This window comes from Silurus aristotelis (assembly GCF_946808225.1).
Source record: "Silurus aristotelis genome assembly, chromosome: 9".
Classification (NCBI taxonomy): Eukaryota; Metazoa; Chordata; class Actinopteri; order Siluriformes; family Siluridae; genus Silurus; species Silurus aristotelis.
Genome location: NC_139582.1, coordinates 2,504,606 through 2,522,921, shown reverse-complemented (window position 1 = coordinate 2,522,921; position 18,316 = coordinate 2,504,606). Strand labels below are relative to the sequence as shown.

The following is an 18,316-nucleotide window of genomic DNA, read 5'->3' as shown; positions in this document are numbered from 1 at the left end:
CCTTATCAACTTCATCAACTCAAAGTTGAAGGCACACAGTTGTATAAGACGTCTATGTACACAGTAGCATCAAATTTTCTCTCTGAACTCGGAGACCCTCTGAGACCCAAACTTATTCCAGCATGAGAATTCAACTCTGCACAAAGTCGGCTCTATGGAGATATGCTTTACATGGGCTGGAGTGGAAGATCTTGAGTGAAGATCACTCAAGGTCTTTACTAACACCATGGTGGCTGAATGAGCACAAAATTTCCACCAATCTAGTGGAACATCTTCCCAGAAGAGTGGAGGTGATTATAAGAGTAAATTGAAATGTACAGTGTGTCAGAATTCTGTGAAATCAGTGGAACATCTGGAGCTTCTGGGAACCGTTCACCCGAAGAAGAAACAGTTTCAAGTGGAAAAACATCAACATTCTTTCGTTCCTTCAGGAAAACTTATATAGGAAAAGAAATGTAGAAACGTTATGTGACAGTTTGTCGTGAATGAGGTTTGTTTTCTTAAAAGTTTGTTTGACGAATAATATTTTACAAAACAGATTCATATTTAAAAATATGATAGATAGATAGATAGATAGATAGATAGATAGATAGATAGATAGATAGATAGATAGATAGATAGATAGATAGATAGATAGATAGATAGATAGATAAGAATAGAATAGAAAAGTAGACCAGTCAGACAGACAGACAGACAGACAGACAGACAGACAGATAGATAGATAGATAGATAGATAGATAGATAGATAGATAGATAGATAGATAGATAGATAGATAGAAAAGAAAATAAAAGAAAAGAAAAGAAAAGTAGACCAGACAGACAGACAGACAGACAGACAGACAGACAGACAGACAGACAGACAGACAGACAGACAGATAGATAGATAGATAGATAGATAGATAGATAGATAGATAGATAGATAGATAGATAGATAGATAGATAGATAGATCAAACAAATTAAGAAAGAAAGAAAAAATATAGACAGACAGACAGAAAGAAAGAAAGACAGACAGAGAAGAGAAGAGAAGAGAAGAGAAGAGAATGTTCTCTGTTGCACGATTTCCAGAAAGTTCATGAAGCATTAATGCCTCTACAGCGCCACTTCGCGCTCAATAGCGCTCATTGCCTATTAGCGATCCAAACTAATATCAAGCAGCTTTCCAAATATTTTTGTTTGTCTCTTTTTAAAAAAAAACACGTACAAAATGAATAATAATCCTAATAAAAATAATATAAAATAATAACATCTAAGATATAAATACATAAACAAGAATTGTCCACTCTCTTTTTTTATACAAAATTGTCTTTTATTTTGAAAAATAAATCCCACACTTCCTTCTTTCTGCTTACATACCAAACGACTTTATTATTTGTGTACACGTGCACTTTCTAGGGTGCGAACCGAATGTCTTTTACACCCTATCAAGTGCACTATGTAATTAACATTGTGTTATTTGGGATTGGGTTTCATTCGGGGGCAGTTTGAGAGTAGAGGTTTGGTAGCCATGTGTTTAGCAGGCGCTGATGGGGATTTTATTAAGATTCAGGAGATCAGAGGAGCTAAAAATGAAGTTTTAATGAATAATCTGGTTTTAAGGTTTGGATTTGGTTTAATTTAGTTGAGTTTAATGAGCTGTAATGGAGAGACAGACTGTTTTGCCTGATCTGAAGAGTCAGACTCCGGAGCAGCTCTGTGAGATTTTGTCTCGACAAGAAAAGTTATTAATCAATAAGTAAGTTAATTTTTCAGATCGTTATAAACATTATAATGTATTAAACATGTACGTGTATGATTCTTATTGTGAATAGGATTCATCTGCTGGTGATTGGCTTGACTGGTGCTGCTGGTGTTTGGCTTCAATCTCATAATGTGACGCTGAATTCACGTTTTTCACGTGACAAACTCTTTAAATTAACTCGGTTTCCATCAGCTGAAGTGATGAAGAAGACCTCAAATGCACTCTGCTAAGTTCAGGGGAAAGTACACACAGTGCAGGGTTCCGCTAGCGGCAGAAGGCGCAGTCTGACGTCATAATCGAATTAGCATATCGACCTTCATTTGCATATCATGACTACAACCTGTGGAAAGTGTGGAAACACCTCGTCTTTTATTGGGTTTTTGAGAATAGGAAAAAAGTCCAATTGTGACGTTTTTTGTCTTTAACAGAAGAAGTAAGACGGAGAACAGGTGAGATGATGTTACCAGATGTTGCCTGTTTTTGGAACTGAATTCACAATACGGCAGATTTTTTCAATGAGAATAAAGTGGAACATCTGGACTTTTAGAGATTTGTTTCGTCGAAGCTAATCTTCATACGGTTACCTGACCGAGTTTGTTGCATAAACACAAAAGGAAAATACATTTTCCTCTCAAAAACCACAAACGCTTCAGTGATTCCAAACTTTTCACAGGCCCTGTATTATTATTTCTACTGAACTGTGGTGGGAGGCTTGTCATTGGGAATGATGGTGATTGGAGGCTTGTCATTGGGAATGATGGTGATCGGAGGCTTGTCATTGGGAATGATGGTGATTGGAGGCTTGTCATTGGGAATGATGGTGATTGGAGGCTTGTCATTGGGAATGATGGTGATCGGAGGCTTGTCATTGGGAATGATGGTGATTGGAAGGTTCTTATTAGGAACGATGGTGATTGGAAGCTTCTTATTAGAAACAATGGTGATTGGAAGCTTCTTATTAGGAACGATGGTGATTGGAAGCTTCTTATTAGGAACGATGGTGATTGGAGGCTTCTTGTTGGGAATGATGGTGATTGGAGGCTTGTCATTGGTGAGCGAGTGGATTAGTGGCTTCTTACAGGAAACAATGGTGACTGGAGAGGTGTCATTAAGAATGATGGTGATTGGAGGCTTCCTTTATGGGAATGATGGAGATTGGAGGCTTGTCATTGGGAATGATGGTGATTGGAAGCTTCTTATTAGGAATGATGGTGATTGGAGGCTTCTTGTTGGGAATGATGGTGATTGGAGGCTTGTCATTGGGAGCGAGTGGATTAGTGGCTTCTTACAGGAAACAATGGTGACTGAACTGGTGTCAATGAGAATCATGGTAGATCAAAGGTTGGTCATTGGGAATGATGGGGGGGAAAAGCAACCTGGGGACAGCAAACAAGACTTTAGAATGGTTAGGAATTTAACCCAGTTGGGTATAAGTTTGCAGAAGGTCATTAGGTTTTCATCCCTTTTTCTTCTCATTATTTATATTTTCATAATCACTAAGAATTAATTTTGTCTCTGTAGGCGGTTCATTCAAACCCTCCCTGACAAAGGTAAGAAGATTTTCGAGTTTACAGAGAAAGTTCGCCGTGCTCTAGCAAACAAGGAAGAAGAAGAGAAGAAGCATGCCAACTTAGCCTTCGTACGAACAGAATTTCAGGCCAGATACCAGCAGGCTTTTACTCAGCCCCGGCACGTAGTCTCTGCCGACACGGGGCTCAAAGACACCGAGGACTCTATGAACACTGAGCCGTCACATACGGTGGAAGCTACAATCAGAGAGAACGGTGAAATCAGCTCCTGGACAGCTACACCTGGAGATATGTTTGTATCTGGAAATGCAGATGGAGCTGAAGACACGGATCTCACGGCGATGTTTGGACGGGTTACTTTATCCGAGGAGAACGCTGTTCCTTCCGGAGACTCGACCGGAAATCCTGTTTTGGGCTTGCAGCCTAAGAAGAAGCCTCATTACTTAGAAGTGTTGGAGAGATCAGGCGAAAAAGCAACAAAACCTCGATTCAGGCCCAATCAGTGAGTACACGTTTATTATTGACAATCAGCTTGATGTTTATCAGATGATTTATGTGTGTTTGAGTAGTAAAAATAACAGGTTTTAGAAGCATACATCATCTCCAGCAGAAGCACCGATATTCACCTGATATAACACCCCTGGGTTTTCCCTGCATTTTTTTTGTACATTACGGTTTTCATGGGATTTAAAATAAATGGCGAATCGTGTTTTTTCTGCAAATTCTACAAAAACACAAAAGTGTAAACAGTTCATGGAAAAGTGTAACTCATCAGCTTTTCTTAAAAATTCGTCTCGGTCAGTTATTGTACTGTGATTATGTGGACGCTTGTGCAGTTTGCTTCAGATACGGGGTGTGAGCTTTGACCGTCCAATCAAATAAGCTGAAAATGTTATTGTACGCCTGCTAGATGGCCCCGGTGTTGCCAAAGTTAAATTTGATTGGTTAAAGCCTTTAAGCAACCCGTTCATTCACTTTACCCAACAAGCGCTCGCACTTCTCATTCCGAAGGCCTCAAGGCAGATTTCTTTAACCCTAGCAACATGTGATGTGACCGCTGAAATCTGATTGGTTAGAAAATCTAACATGCAGAGACTCTTTTGAAAGCAGCGCAACCGAGAGAAACAGCTATGAAATGAAACGAATAGACAATTAGGAATAATTTAATACATATTCGTGGACAAAATGCGCTAATCATATATCGGATCTCTTTTTATATGCGATGTACAGCTGACTATCAGACCCATGTGTAGTTCTTACTCACCAGAAAGTATTGCCACAAAGTATGAAACACATAAGTCAAGTCAAGTCAAGTCAAGTTTATTTGTATAGCGCTTTTCACAACAGACATTGTCTCAAAGCAGCTTTACAGAAAACAACAGTGAAGGTGAATGGTGTGCGTTTGTCCCTTCATTCACCTTCACTGTTGTTTTCTGTAAAGCTGCTTTGAGACAATGTCTGTTGTGAAAAGCGCTATACAAATAAACTTGACTTGACTTGACTTGACTTATGTGTTTCATACTTTGTGGCAATACTTTCTGGTGAGTATTCTATACATAATTGTATAGAATGTTATGGTCTTCTTTCGGTGGCTCTAGACGGGGGTCGGCAACCCACGGCTTCGTCCCCAAGGGTTCCTGCAGCCTTAACGAAATGACGTGAATAAATGTTTTTTTGTATAAATTTTTTGTTACAAAGTGGACACTGTTTCAAGGGAGCACGCCTCATCTCAGCGTTCGAAATATAGATTTAACACAAAGTTTCAATATATTGTCAATCAAACCATAAATCGCTCACTGCCAACTTCGGTACGTTTTATTTGTGGGACAAAAAGGTACAAATTGCTAAAATACAAAAGAAATCACATTAGTGCCACCTAGTGGTGCAGCTAACACATCTGCACAAAACATCAAATGGCTTTATATCAATCAAAAGGTCAAAATAGGTTTTTGTGGCTCCAGAATCCAAAATGCTCTTTTGGTCACAAAGGTTGCAGACCCCTGATTTAGAGGCAAATGGGAGCAACAACACGGAACGTCCGATGGTTGTCTGGAGAGAAGAACGTAGGAAGAGCAGCGTAGTGGAAATTCCCTTAAATTTTTCTAAAAGAAAACAAAAACATTACCACCTCAACATTAATACCTGACCTCACTAATGTTCTCCCGGCTGAATGAACACAAATCTCCATAGCCCCGCCCCAAAATCTAGTGCAATGAGGTTAATATAACAGCAAAGCAGGATCAACGTCAACAAGAACATCTGGGTTTGATTGGTCAGGTTTCCGATTGTATGTTGTAATAGAATTTCCGAGAATATCACTTTTCACTGTTCACACTGTCTTAGACTGCCATTGAAGTCTGCTTCTCCATCTCCTGGCCAGTCCACTGGCAGTGTAACCCCAATCAGCGCTGAGGCCCGGAGACAGAGGGACAGGAAGCACCTTGATGACATCACAGCTGCCAAGCTTCCTCCACTGCACCACTGTCCTGCACAGTTACTGTCACTGGAGGAGTCGGTCATCCTTTTCAAGGAGCAAGCTACGAAACATCAGGTACAGCTGCAGAGCTACTGATAGAATAACCACATGGAGTGCTGTTACCTAGATTTAGTATCATGTACAAGGTCTATCGATAGTGGATTTTTGGTTGGATCGTACTTGCCGATAACCGATTAATCGAACGATAGTTTTATAGTAAATACTGGGTAAAAAAAAAAAAACTCAGTGTAAAATAGTGTTAAACTTTATTACAAAAATAAAAAATACAGTACTGAATATTGAAAATGTGCTATAAAATAAGACATGCATTTAAACTGAAACAAACAGTAAATCTCCAAATATAAACAGTTACATTCAAAATTTATATCAATAAAAAATTTAAATCAACAAAAAAAAGACACTTCAAATAAACTACACTTGGCATCAGTGATGCGCCTGTAGAGGTCGCTCTGGTACTGTATAATGACAGATGAAACCCGGAAAAACTATCAGTGTAGATATTTCCAGCAATCAACTACTGGTGCCAATGGGATAATTGGGTCGTGTGGTTAAATTTTATTTTTTTTTAAAGATCATGTAAATTTAATTTGGTTTATGATGATCTGCTGTGGCGCCCCCTAATGGGAGAAGCCGAAAGCAGAAGATGATGATGATGATGCCTGAAGTTCATTAATCTGTACAGTATTTATCGCTGGCCCCTTTAATTCCTAAGCCATTGTAGTAGAATGTTTATATTAAATGTTTAAAATTAATTTATATTAATTTTTCAGGAGCTGCAAGCCAAAATGGCTGCCCAGAAGCTGGCCGAGGGTCTGAGTGTCAGTTTAAACAGCTATAATCCTGAGGGGGGCGCTCTGGCTGCATACAGAGAAGTGCATGATGATGGGACACTTTCAGAGGAAGACTGAGCCAGGAAAGAGTCTGTGGTTATGGAGCTGAAGGATCAGTTTCTCTACTAGTCTCAGGCAGTTCCTTGAGTTGGATCATTCTGAAATTGCGTTTTGCACATCATGATGAACTTCTGCAAGGAGTCCAGATCTGACCCGCTTCCAGGGTTTGGTCAGTCTCAAATCCAGTTTGGCCAGTTTGGTCAATCTCAAATCCAGGCTCTAGAGACGCCGAGCACTAAATCTGTGTGCACACTTTGCTGTAACACTTTATTCAGCATCACAGGACTTTAAGAACCCCCACGTGAGAACGTGAGCTGGACCACTCGGAACACTTTCACATATTGAAACGTTAGGGTTTTTTTTTTTTTTTTTTTTTTTTTTTTTTTTTTTTTTTTTTGTAAGCCCTATTTTGCGACGTGAAGCAAAAAAATAAATCATGTTGATGGCTTGAGTGTGTGATTTGATGTCCGTTTGAAACCCTTGAATGTGGAAACACTTATTGTTATGTCACATGAGCGCAATAACCGCTTGAAAGAAGTCTCTCGTTCTCTGGAGTTGTTTTGTTAACCCCGACCCCACTTCGGTCGGATCGGAGCGGCGAGTCGGGCATCTTGAAAGGGCGCGATGTTATCGATGCAGGAAATCTGCGCCGTGCCTCTCGAGATTAATATATATGCAGCGTAAAACAGTGAAGCTCGAGAAATTTGCCCCGATTACCGGCCTTACATCTGGAGCGCGTTTGGGTCGTGTTACAGCAGAGAATGGCAGTGCGTGATGGGATGGCAGACATGCAGCAGACGGACATGACATATGGCGAATACAATCCACGGATAAGGAACCTCGAAGCCCTCCAGCTTTTGTTCGCTGAGTAAATCTCTCCGGAATGTCAGAGGTGCAGCCCTTTAAATAGGATTCGGTCCGGTGCGATGCTCTGCGATAACCTTTCCTGATTAACGCTGGGGAACCCGGCGCATCTGGCCCTGGTATGACGAGCTCCAGAGTGCAGACCTAATAATAAATATGTCATACGTGTCCAGGATGGATCTTCTCACTGCTGGTGTTAATTAAAAGCCCACCTTGTTGAAGGCTGTTATCAATTACCAATTTAAATTAGTTTGACATGAGCGTCGTCCACGGTCGCTCACGTATAGCGATTACGCCTGGCTCGGAACCCGGCGTCGGACCCGAAGCCAGAACCCCTTTAGCTGTATGTTTTGGCCGTCGTTTGCACAAGCAGCGAATTACACGCCCGTTCAGATTAATGACCCCCCCCCCCCCCCTCATTGGGGGTCTGCTTGTGATTTTCTCCAACAAATCACCTCCTCTGGGATTTTCGAATAACCTCTAGGAGGCAGAGAGGGGGATAAAACAATAGTACATAATTTCTCCGAAGGTCTTTTCTAAAGACGTGCCAGCGTGCCATTATATCGAGCGTGCATGATGTATATATTGGCAGTGATCAACATTGGAATTTTTCAACGCCATTGCATAATTTTTGCAACATTATAAAGGCTTAGTTCATTTTTCCTTTCATCCACTAGTGATTTAAAAATAAAAAAAAAAATATTTTTTTTCCTCTCAGGTTTTCAAAGTGTCGGAATAATAGTGATATAATGCAGCGCTGGGACATTTCCGAGGCTTCCTGAGGATAGGGTTTCACTCTATCTTCTTTTCCCAATGAAAACCATGTCTTCCCATCTCCCTTTCTCAATTTGGACACAAGTTAATCTTTTAGGTGCCTCAGCTTTTTTTTATTAGCATTTAGATTCATGCCTTGTCCGTGAAGTATCCGTATCCATGTCTGTTTAACTGTGTAAGTCTTCCAGAAGGTTTGCTTTGTCAATAAGTCTCTGGTGTGTTTCCCTGATGTAGATGTTACAGTGCAAACAATCCTCTCACACTCAAGCAAAGCCAAGAGCAGATGATACCACTGAATCCAACCCAGTGCCCTTCATCTCAAGTCCGACATCATGATCCGTACCGTCTAACTCAGTGGTCCCCACTTTTTTTTTTTTCCTGTGAGGGCCACATTATTTTTTCCTCTCCAGAAAATAACATGAGCCGGAGACACTAACGGTATTATTGTGGAGGTTTAATTATGATTTTAAAATGTATTTATTTTGTCTCCTAATACTTAGTTTATTATTCGTGTTCTGCAGCTTACAGATAAATAAATATTACTTTTCAAGAGATTTATATCACCTAATAACAGCATTATTACAATCATAATGACCTTTTTCATATTTATTCCTATTGAAATCAAAACTGTCAAATTACTTTCTTATGAATATTCATGTGGTTTGTGGGTAAATCTAACAAATAATAATTAGGCTACGCTAATAACTGGACGTCGACCGATGTTGGATCGTTCTTTCCGATAAACGATTAATTATACGATTTTTATAAAACATTTATAAAACTTTTTTTAAATGGATACTGGACAAAATAAAATAAAAAAAAAAAAAACACCACATGTAAAATAGTCAAATAACTGTAACAAAAAAAATGAATGAATAAAAAAAAAGCATGAATATATTCATTAATAAATATATTAAGATGTATGTTAATTATATAATTAATATTGTAGTTTTTATTTTTAAATATAGTATATCTCTATATTTACATTTATCATTCTGAAATAAAAAAAATTAATAAATGTAGAGCTCTCCGTGCAGCGCGGTCTCGCGTGTGAAAAAATAAACAGCACGCTGCATCAGTGATTCGCCTCTAGAGGCCGCTCTTGTAACGACAGCGAACCGGAAAAACTGCCGGTTTGGCTTTTGCTGATACTTTTAGCAATCAACTATCGGTGTCTCGTCTCTATTAATAACTAAGGAACATTTTAGCTTGAAAGCCAACCTTTATTATCAAATACAGATATGATATGAGTACAACACGTGTTTAAAATACATTTTTCAAAATATGTCTCTGGCATTGTTCAGAGGGTCGTTCCAAATGTGGGGGGTCGTAGTTGACCCCTGGTGTAGCCCATGTGCTTGCAATAATAGTGATGCGTAAGATTCCAGCTAACAGGGTTTTTTTTTTTTTTTATCAACGCACGAGTCTTTACAGTCATGTACAACAGCTTTATATCTTTTTTTCATCACAAACACATTGTGCACATCAGAAACATCTGCAATCGATTGGAGAGGATACAGCTGAGCAGACACAACTGTTAATGGTGTGGGACGCTCTTCAAGAGTGTTTTAAACGTTTTGACCGTTTTTGGAGTCTTGGAATTGGCCATTAGGAGTTGCGTCACGGCTTTTTGGAGGTGGTTGGGATTACTGCAAAGAAGAAAACCTCGCTGGGCCTTTCAGCATCGTGCAGTCATGCGACATACACGTACAGATTCTTGTCTATGTGAAGATTCAAACGTGTATTTACTTTTAAACAGATGCCTGAAAGGAAAGGATTCGTAGTTGATGCATTTTGAATCAGTCTGAAATATGCTAACAAAAGAATTTCGAAATAGCGCGAGAGGTAAGAGAATATCGCTAAAATAATTGTATTAGTATGACCAATGAAGCTCTATTTGCTATATTAGGGGTGTAACAATACACAAAATTCACGGTTTGGTCTGTACCTCGCTTCAGTTTAATTCCAGTACAGTTTGGGGGAAGAAACACAAAACATAAAATTGCTTGTAATTTTAATTTATTTATTTATTTATTTAAAAAAAAAAAAAATTATTATTTATTTTAATTTATTATTTTTCATTATTACAAAGCTTTCTATACGTCAACATTACATTTTTAAAACAATTTTAAATAAAACGTTGCTTGGTTTAAATAATATATAAAATAATATTTTGTAATATTTTATTAAAATAATATATATAAAAAATAATAGAATAAATCAAATGAATGCAATCGACCTATTATATTGATTAAATTTAATAATTGATTAAACACAATGAAACAAATGGGAAAATTTAATTTAATCGTTTACATTTGTTTGATTTTTTCAAGGAAATACAGGTGTGTGTGTGTGTGTGTGTGTGTGTGTGTGTGTGTGTGTGTGTGTATATGTTTTACATTTAATGTCATTTTCTAAATACTGTATATGATCTACTTTACCGTTCTATTTATTTCAGCAGACTTTAACAAATGCCTTCATTCCTTCCATCTTTCATTTATTCCCTCCCTCGACATGTGGGATTGTCAGGATTTTCTCCTTTGAAGAGAAATTCTTAAAGTTAGACATAAAAAGCAAAAGAATTCATATCGCAAGATTGTCGTAAAAATGAGTGAATTGCCACAGTGACACTGCGCTCCCTATAGAAACGAATCGGTTCTGTACAAATACGTGCACCGTTACACCGTTTTTATACACACTACATACATTTACGGACAAAAGTATTGGGACACCGGACATTTCCATCCCTATGGCGTTTTTTCCCCAAACTGTTACCACAAACTTTGTCCATGTGTCCTGATAAACTTGATTCAATCCCATAATATTTGCACATAAATGTATTTGGCCCTGTAATGTCTCTGGCTCTACATTTACTGCTTAACTGATGTGTAGAGACAGGAGATGGCAGCAGTAGCCTGATTTTCATGCCTGGATCGACCCCACTTTTGAAAGCAAGGTGTGTTCAGAGTATGAGATGAGGATTGGTTTGTTCCTGGAGGTGTTTGGATAAGAAAAACATTAGTAAACACATACTGAACAGCATGGATTAAGATTTTTTTCCCTGTGTGTGTGTGTGTGTGTGTGTGTGTGTGTGTGTGTGTGTGTGTGTGTGTGTGTGTGTGTGTGTGTGTGTGTGTGTGTGTATTTGTGTGTGTGTGTGTGTGTGTGTGTGTATAAATTGTTATAGCTAGGTCCTCTGTATAGTGACCTCAGGATACTATCTGTTTGAGTTCTACATGTTCTTCTATTGTCTACATAAGTTTTCCTTGGTATTATATGCAATCAGTTGATTTGGCAACTCAAAATTGTCGTTAACTGTGAAGAAATGTGTGTGTGGTGTGTACGTCTGGGTGTGTCCTTGCCTCACACCCGGTGTTCCTGTACTAGGATCCGGATCCACCGAAAACCCTTGACCAGGATGAAAGCGCTTTGTGACGCCAAATGAATAAATGACCAAATGTAAAAGTGTGTGGGTTGCCAGATTTGATGCCAGATTTCCTTTCACTGACAAGAAAGATCAAACAAAATATCAAAGTAAATTAAAGTGAATAAAGAAATTGGTCTTTTGAACTGTTGCTAATCAAAATGTGAATTTTAATGATTTTTGTTTTGTTGAAAATAAATTTTGACCTACAATATCAACGGAACAGAACGGATTACAACAAAAACGAAACGTCGTCTTTATCCTCCATTGTTTTCTTTTCTATTCTATTTTAGTCCGTTCTTGTTTGTTTTCCACTACGGTCTGTTCTCTTCTGCTCTGTTTCGTTCTCTTCCATTTTATTAAATTTCATTCTATTCTATTCTCTTCTGTTCAATTTTGTTCTGTTCCACTGTATTCTGTTCCGTTTCATTCTATTCCACTTCGTTTTGTTCCATTTCGTTTTATTTTCATGTTCTGTTCTGACCCACCTTTTTCTATTCTGTTCCATTCTATTCCACGTTGTTCTGCTCTGCTTTGCTCTGTTCTGTTTATTTCTAATAATATCATGTTTCTAGATAAAAGATAATACAACCCCTTTATCTGTCCAGTTAATAGTTGACCCTTGGAAATGTCAGGACAGGATGAATAGCTGGATCAGCATCTGGAAGCTCAATCAGATAAAACAAAATCTCTTATCTAGAGCTCTCTTTAATTCACTGGATATCTCAACAACCATAGTCCACATCCGCGCCCGAGCAAACTCTGAGACCTCTGGATAACGATCATGAGAAAGCCTATTTTTTTTTCGTACACTAAAGAGAAGAGAGAAAGAAATTGGATTGTGGTTTTGTGGAGTCTGGCGACGGCCAAGAAGCTGCCATCCTGCTACGTCTGGGCTGGCACGGGCAACGCTGAGGCCTGTCAAAAACTCATCACGGCAAGGAAGCCGCCACAGCAGGGATGCGCCAGGATGCCAGGGGCACGGTGGGGGAGAGAAAGCAGAGCCGCTTGCCCAACAGCATGGCCATAATGAGCAGGAAAATGCACATTCTTGTATTCATATTACTGTAACAACAATGTGCTTTTGTCTGTTATTTTCCTTCCCTCGTATTATTGGAGGCCCTTTTTCTTGGACAGCTGCTGGGGAGAATGTTTATTCCTTATGTTAGTGCAGAGAGAAGATCCACGCATAATGATTACAATGACTAGCCTTTTTTCGAAAATTCGTCTCGCTTCCTCAATACCCCGTCGCAAGCAACAGGGCTGCCCGGCTCGCTACATGTGTACACGAGGTCAATCTATAGCCGTGGGCTAGCGAGCCTTGGTGAATCCAAAGTAACTCTGGCTCCGATTTATTTTCATGCTATTCATGTGAAATCATGCTTCCTCATTAGTGAATGCACCGACTGACAAGCACCAGGAGTGTGAATTAGCAGCTACTCGGGGAATAGTGCCAGCCATTTCGAATAGCACAGTGCTAACTTCATTTAAAAAACGTCACGAAACGCAACCGCCGGAATGTCAAATATCATTACGGCCTGCTCACGGTACTGCGTTCCAGGTGCGAGGGAGGTGGGCGGGGTTCCAGGTCCTAGAGGAGTTTTTGAGGGACAAGGTCAGCGTCATTCCCTTTAAATGAAATACGTAAAGTATTTCAGCGAGGGGGTATTCTGGGGTATAGAGTATTGGCAATCATTTCGGAGGTTACGGATTATTAAATTTAGCAGTTTGTCCTACATCAGCTGTAAAAAAAAAAAAAGGGGTACGATTGCGAGGCCTCGACATGGTGGTTGTTTATGTGGTTTGATGTTGTGCTGGTGCCAAATTAGCACCGTGAATGCTGAGCCTTGGTGTTCTGCTTGCTCTCCACATGTGTGTGTGTGTGTGTGTGTGTTTTCATTTCCCAAGGTGCTTGATAACTCGAGCTAGTTGTATGTGTGTGTGTGTGTGTGTGTGTGTTGGATTTTTGTATCCAGTTGTTTATTTCTTTATATAAAAGATGTTTCTAAACCTTCATCATACAAATATGGAGTGTAGGGAGTGACCCAGCTCGTTCTCTTTTTCCCATGAGGGTGGAGATACTGCAGTTGATCTTCGTCCATTGTACAAAGTCAATATTAAAATTGGGTAATGTGCTTGATAAGCAGGCCAAAGATGTTTTTTAAGACTGAGCGATTAGAATCAGAATCGGAGAAGGGTTTTATTGCAAAGTGTGCTCACACACACAAGCTTCCAGGTACAACAATATTAGAATCAGAATCAGAGCTTTATTGTCATGTTTTTTTTTTTTTTTTTATTACAACCATTTATAATTATAATATTCTTTACAATAGAGCAAAAATAAGGTCATTTTTAATTTGATGGCTGCAACACATCACAAAAAGTTGGCATGCGGCAACAAAAGTCTGTAAAAAAAAGTAGATATTATAATGAAACTGCAACTACTGATTTTAATTGACAGCTGGTCAGTAAAATGATTGGGAATAAACAGTATATTTTAGAGAGGATTTTTCTGAAGTAAAGATGGGCGGAGCTTCACCAATCTGTCAAAGAATGTCGCTACTCATCACATCTCATCATTTGAAGCACATAGTATCCTCAGACGTTTCGAAAGAATCTGGAGAAATCTCTGTGCACAAGGGTTCTCTATTTATCTACGTTTCCACACTATCACCCTCAAATTAGTGCCCTGGCACGGCATGCAGTCCTCAGGGGTCGAATCTGGCGAGTAGGGTGAGTGGGCTCTCCGACGATAATCATGCACGATTACGATTTGCAAACGGTTTTAGCTCGTCAAAGGTCTTCCCGATCTCTCGTTGTCTTTCAGTGATGTTCTTTCACACTTGAAGAACACTTGCCACTCGAAACACCTCGAACGACTCATTGCAGCATCGCTGTATGTCAAACGTATGTCAGGTCGTACGTAACTGGCTGTCCATGATGGTCTGACAGACTGAATGATCTCCACAAAATCTAGTGGAACATCTCCCCAGAAGAGCCTAGGGTATTATTAGATGATGGGTATAATTTTATGGTCAGGTGTCCACAAACGTTTGTCCATATAGTATAATAAAGTGTGTACTCCTCAGGCAGACTGTAAGTTGATTGAGTGCAGCAGTTCTCCTCAATGGATCGGCCCTGAGGAATGCTATCTCTCTCTAGCTGCTTTCCTATTGAAACACACTGATTATGTTCTCATCTATTATCGCGTGTGGCTCTGTAGGCGAAGTGTAGTATTTCCAAACGTACGAGCGATTCTGAATGGGGAGAGCGAACTGAGATCCGAGAAGAAATCTCAAGGCGTTTTTGGTGTAACGGGGGGTCAGGAGTGACTCACAGCTCGGGGTGTTTGCCCAGATTTCTAACCGAACGCACATGGGATGTTTGCCTTCCTGCGCTTTTCTGCTCAACGCCAATGTGAAACAAAATAAAATTACACGCAGGACCATGACCAATGAAGAATGCATTACAGTCTGGCAAGTGCTCCATAGCCTCCAGCTGGTAATACTTGCCTTTACAGGTGCCACAGTTACAGAGTAACATAAAACAGAGCATATGAAGGAGGGACAAACATCAACCAGAGAGGGGAATTTTGCTCTGCTCTTTTCCTCTCCAGTGTCCTCTTCGTTTCTTCTCTGTGTTTATTTCATGCATCACGAAGGCTGCTCTTCCAACTGGTCTTTCCGTCTCATCCTCAAAGTATTCAGCGTTATTTTTTTTTCTTGCTCATGGACGTATAAACGAGCACACATTCCCGTAGGACATGTGGTGTGGCTTCCTCTGATCCGTATTCTACTGTATTCGCTGCTTAAAATGCTACATACAGCAGCGTGGGCGAGAGGAAGAGGAATGTAAACAAGGAGAGTTTTGATTCACTTCAAAAGTCTGATGCGTCAGAGTACCTTGTATAGGAAGTATAGTTTTCGAAAAGTGGGGCAGATCATATATTTGTCAGACTGGAGATAAATTCACAAGTTTAGACCTAATGAGCGAGCTGGTGGTGATAGTGGTGAAGAAAAAAAATCTCATTTACATTTACATTTATGCCATTTGACAGATGCCCTCATCCAGAGTGACTTACAACTGAGCAGTTGAGGGTTAAGGCCCTTGCTAAAGGTCCCAGCAGTGGCAGTTTGGTGGTGCTGGGATTTGAACTTGTGACCTTCTGATCCAGAGTCCAAAACCTCAAGAGGAACCAGATTTAAAAGAAAATCTGTCCATATACATCTGGGAACTGAGGAGACCAGTTGCTGAAGTTTTGGGAGAGGAATATCGTCCTCTATTTGTCTGATACAGGATTGTAGCTGCTTAACAGTTCTGGGTCTTCTTTGTTGCATTTTTCATTTCATGATGCACCAAATGTTTTCACATAGACTCTTCTTATACAAAGTCATGCTTCATGCAGTTCACATTGTCTTGATTAAATATGCAAAGCCTTCCCTAGAAAAATATGTTTTCTAGGTGGAAGCAGATCGTCCACTCCAAACGATGTAAAGCAAAATTTCATTCTAGCACATCTAAAGACATCCTTTACAATTGTGTGAAATTATTTTGTAACGATTCTGGGAAGAACCACATATGGCTGGAAAAATCAGGTATCCTAATAGTGTAGCTGAACTAGCTACTTAGCCTAAATGCTTTTGCTGCTAGCTAGCATCCAGCTTGCTAGTTTGCACAAGGACTGATGAACAACATTTCTGATCATATAATACATAACTTTGAACACATCTTTCTGCATTAACAATGATTTTTATATATATTTTTTGCTGTAACTTCTCGATGAAGCACCTTGTTCCTGGAGGAAGGTTGTTTTGTTTCACTTTGTACTGCACTGTTTATGGAACACAGTAGCTTGACTTGAGTTGGAGCACCTCTATAGCTGACAAACATCTTTTTTTCTCAGCATGTTTAAAATATATTGAGATGCTTTTATGACAATTGACTATTTCAGGCATCTTTTCCTCTCTATATATAATACTCCGCAGTGCAGCTCTGCTCTGAGATATATATTTGTGCTCCTGTCTTTCTTGAACATCATTAAACTGTTTTTCCTCGCTGATAGCTCCAGCAACTTCATCTTCAATTGCTTCCCTAGAGCAATCCTCAAACTCCAGCACCTGTGTTTCGCTAGCGTATTTTATGCCTTTATATTTAAATCGTCACTTCAGCAAGCTCAAGATCCCAAGTTCCCAGAACGTCTGGACAGACTCTATTGTTGTTTTGCAGTCATGCACTTCAAAATCATGCCTCCGAACTGGCCATCTCTTTTTTTTTCTCATGTCTGCATAAAGCTGCTTCTTTTCTTTTCCAATTTGTGACAGGAGAGAAGCCCTTGACAGGCACTTCAGAGAGGAGGGAGGAACGGCACAGAGGCTCTCCATCGCAGCATGGGGGCTTCTGTGTCTCTATCAGAACAGGCTCAGATTAATCCTGCGGTTTTCCTCACACAGCTTTAGCTGACAATTTTCGTCTCTTTCCACGCTGGCTCGCTCAATCACACCTTGTTTTATGCCTGAATAAACAGGTATTAGTGAATTTGGTGACAGTTTCAGGATGATTTAGATGTGGGAGTAATAGAATTAGGACGAAGCAGGAATAAGGGAGGTAGTGATCGATGTCAGGTTTACATTTCTATGACTGGACTGGGATATGCTGTAATTTCCTATTTTAAAAATACAGAAATTTAATTTACAGCATTTTTACAGCCCTTATCCATAGCTACCAGTGGTGTCTCAGTAGGTGAGACTGCACAGAAGGTCGCTGGTTCCAGCACTGGCATTTCTGAGCTGCTACTTATCGGCCCCTACGCAAGGTCCTTAACCTTCTGTGCTCCAGGGGTGCTGTATTGTAACTGACCCTGCGCTCTGACTCCAGCATATTTCTGGGATATGCGAAGAAAGGATTTTACTGTGCTCTAATGTACATGTGACAGGTATAAAGTACCTTTACCTTTCTTAACAGTTAACTCATTTATACAACTGAGCACTTTAGGATTAATGGCTTTGTTCAAGGGATCAGCAGTGGCAGCTTGGTGGTGCTGGGATTTGAACTCATGACCTTCTGATCAGAAATCCAACATAGTAACCACTGACCTGCCTCCTCCCCTTCTGCTAAATGTTTTAAATGTGTGTGCTTTTTAAACATCCTATTCAACATTTAGTCCTGTTATAGGAACCTTCATTCTAGGATAATAATTCAGCATTCCAATTCAGTAATTCAGCATTCCAATTTAATAATTCAGCATTCCAATTCAATAATTCAGCATTCCAATTCATTGTTCATTAGGGTTGAGGTCAAAGATTTATAGCAAGAGATCTTCCTTTCCAAACCATGTAAAGCAGATCTTTGTGGAACTGGATTTTTACACAAGGGACATTTTTATGATGGAACAGATTTGGGTCTCCTGGTGCAGGCGAAGGGAAAGATTTCATGCTACAGACTCATATACAATTGTGTGTCTTCAAGAATTGTGGTAACAATTCATGGAATAATCACAGATGTCTGGAAAAACCAGGTGTGCCAGTAGTTTTTGTCTATATTCTGTAGCTGGACTAGCTTGTTTGCATAGTTACTGTTCCTGCTAGCTAGGATCCAGTTTG

General features: G+C 39.6%; 1 protein-coding gene across 1 annotated transcript; it reads left to right on the top strand.

The window, feature by feature from the left end:
• Positions 1-1,455: 1,455 nt before the first annotated feature.
• polr2m (RNA polymerase II subunit M) lies at positions 1,456-7,106 on the top strand. Its single transcript, XM_083550054.1, has 4 exons — positions 1,456-1,733; positions 3,261-3,770; positions 5,612-5,819; positions 6,536-7,106. Exons 1-4 carry the CDS (start codon positions 1,639-1,641, stop codon positions 6,671-6,673), a joined length of 951 nt encoding a protein of 316 aa, XP_083406180.1. The 5' UTR covers positions 1,456-1,638; the 3' UTR covers positions 6,674-7,106.
• The last annotated feature ends 11,210 nt before the right edge of the window (positions 7,107-18,316 follow it).

Bases quoted from the DNA above. Each gene is read 5' to 3' on its own strand.
- polr2m (XM_083550054.1), top strand. From the start codon at position 1,639: ATGGAGAGACAGACTGTTTTGCCTGATCTGAAGAGTCAGACTCCGGAG. The intron at 1,734-3,260 runs GTAAGTTAATTT...TTGTCTCTGTAG, and splicing joins GAAAAGTTATTAATCAATAA to GCGGTTCATTCAAACCCTCC. The intron at 3,771-5,611 runs GTGAGTACACGT...ACACTGTCTTAG, and splicing joins CCTCGATTCAGGCCCAATCA to ACTGCCATTGAAGTCTGCTT.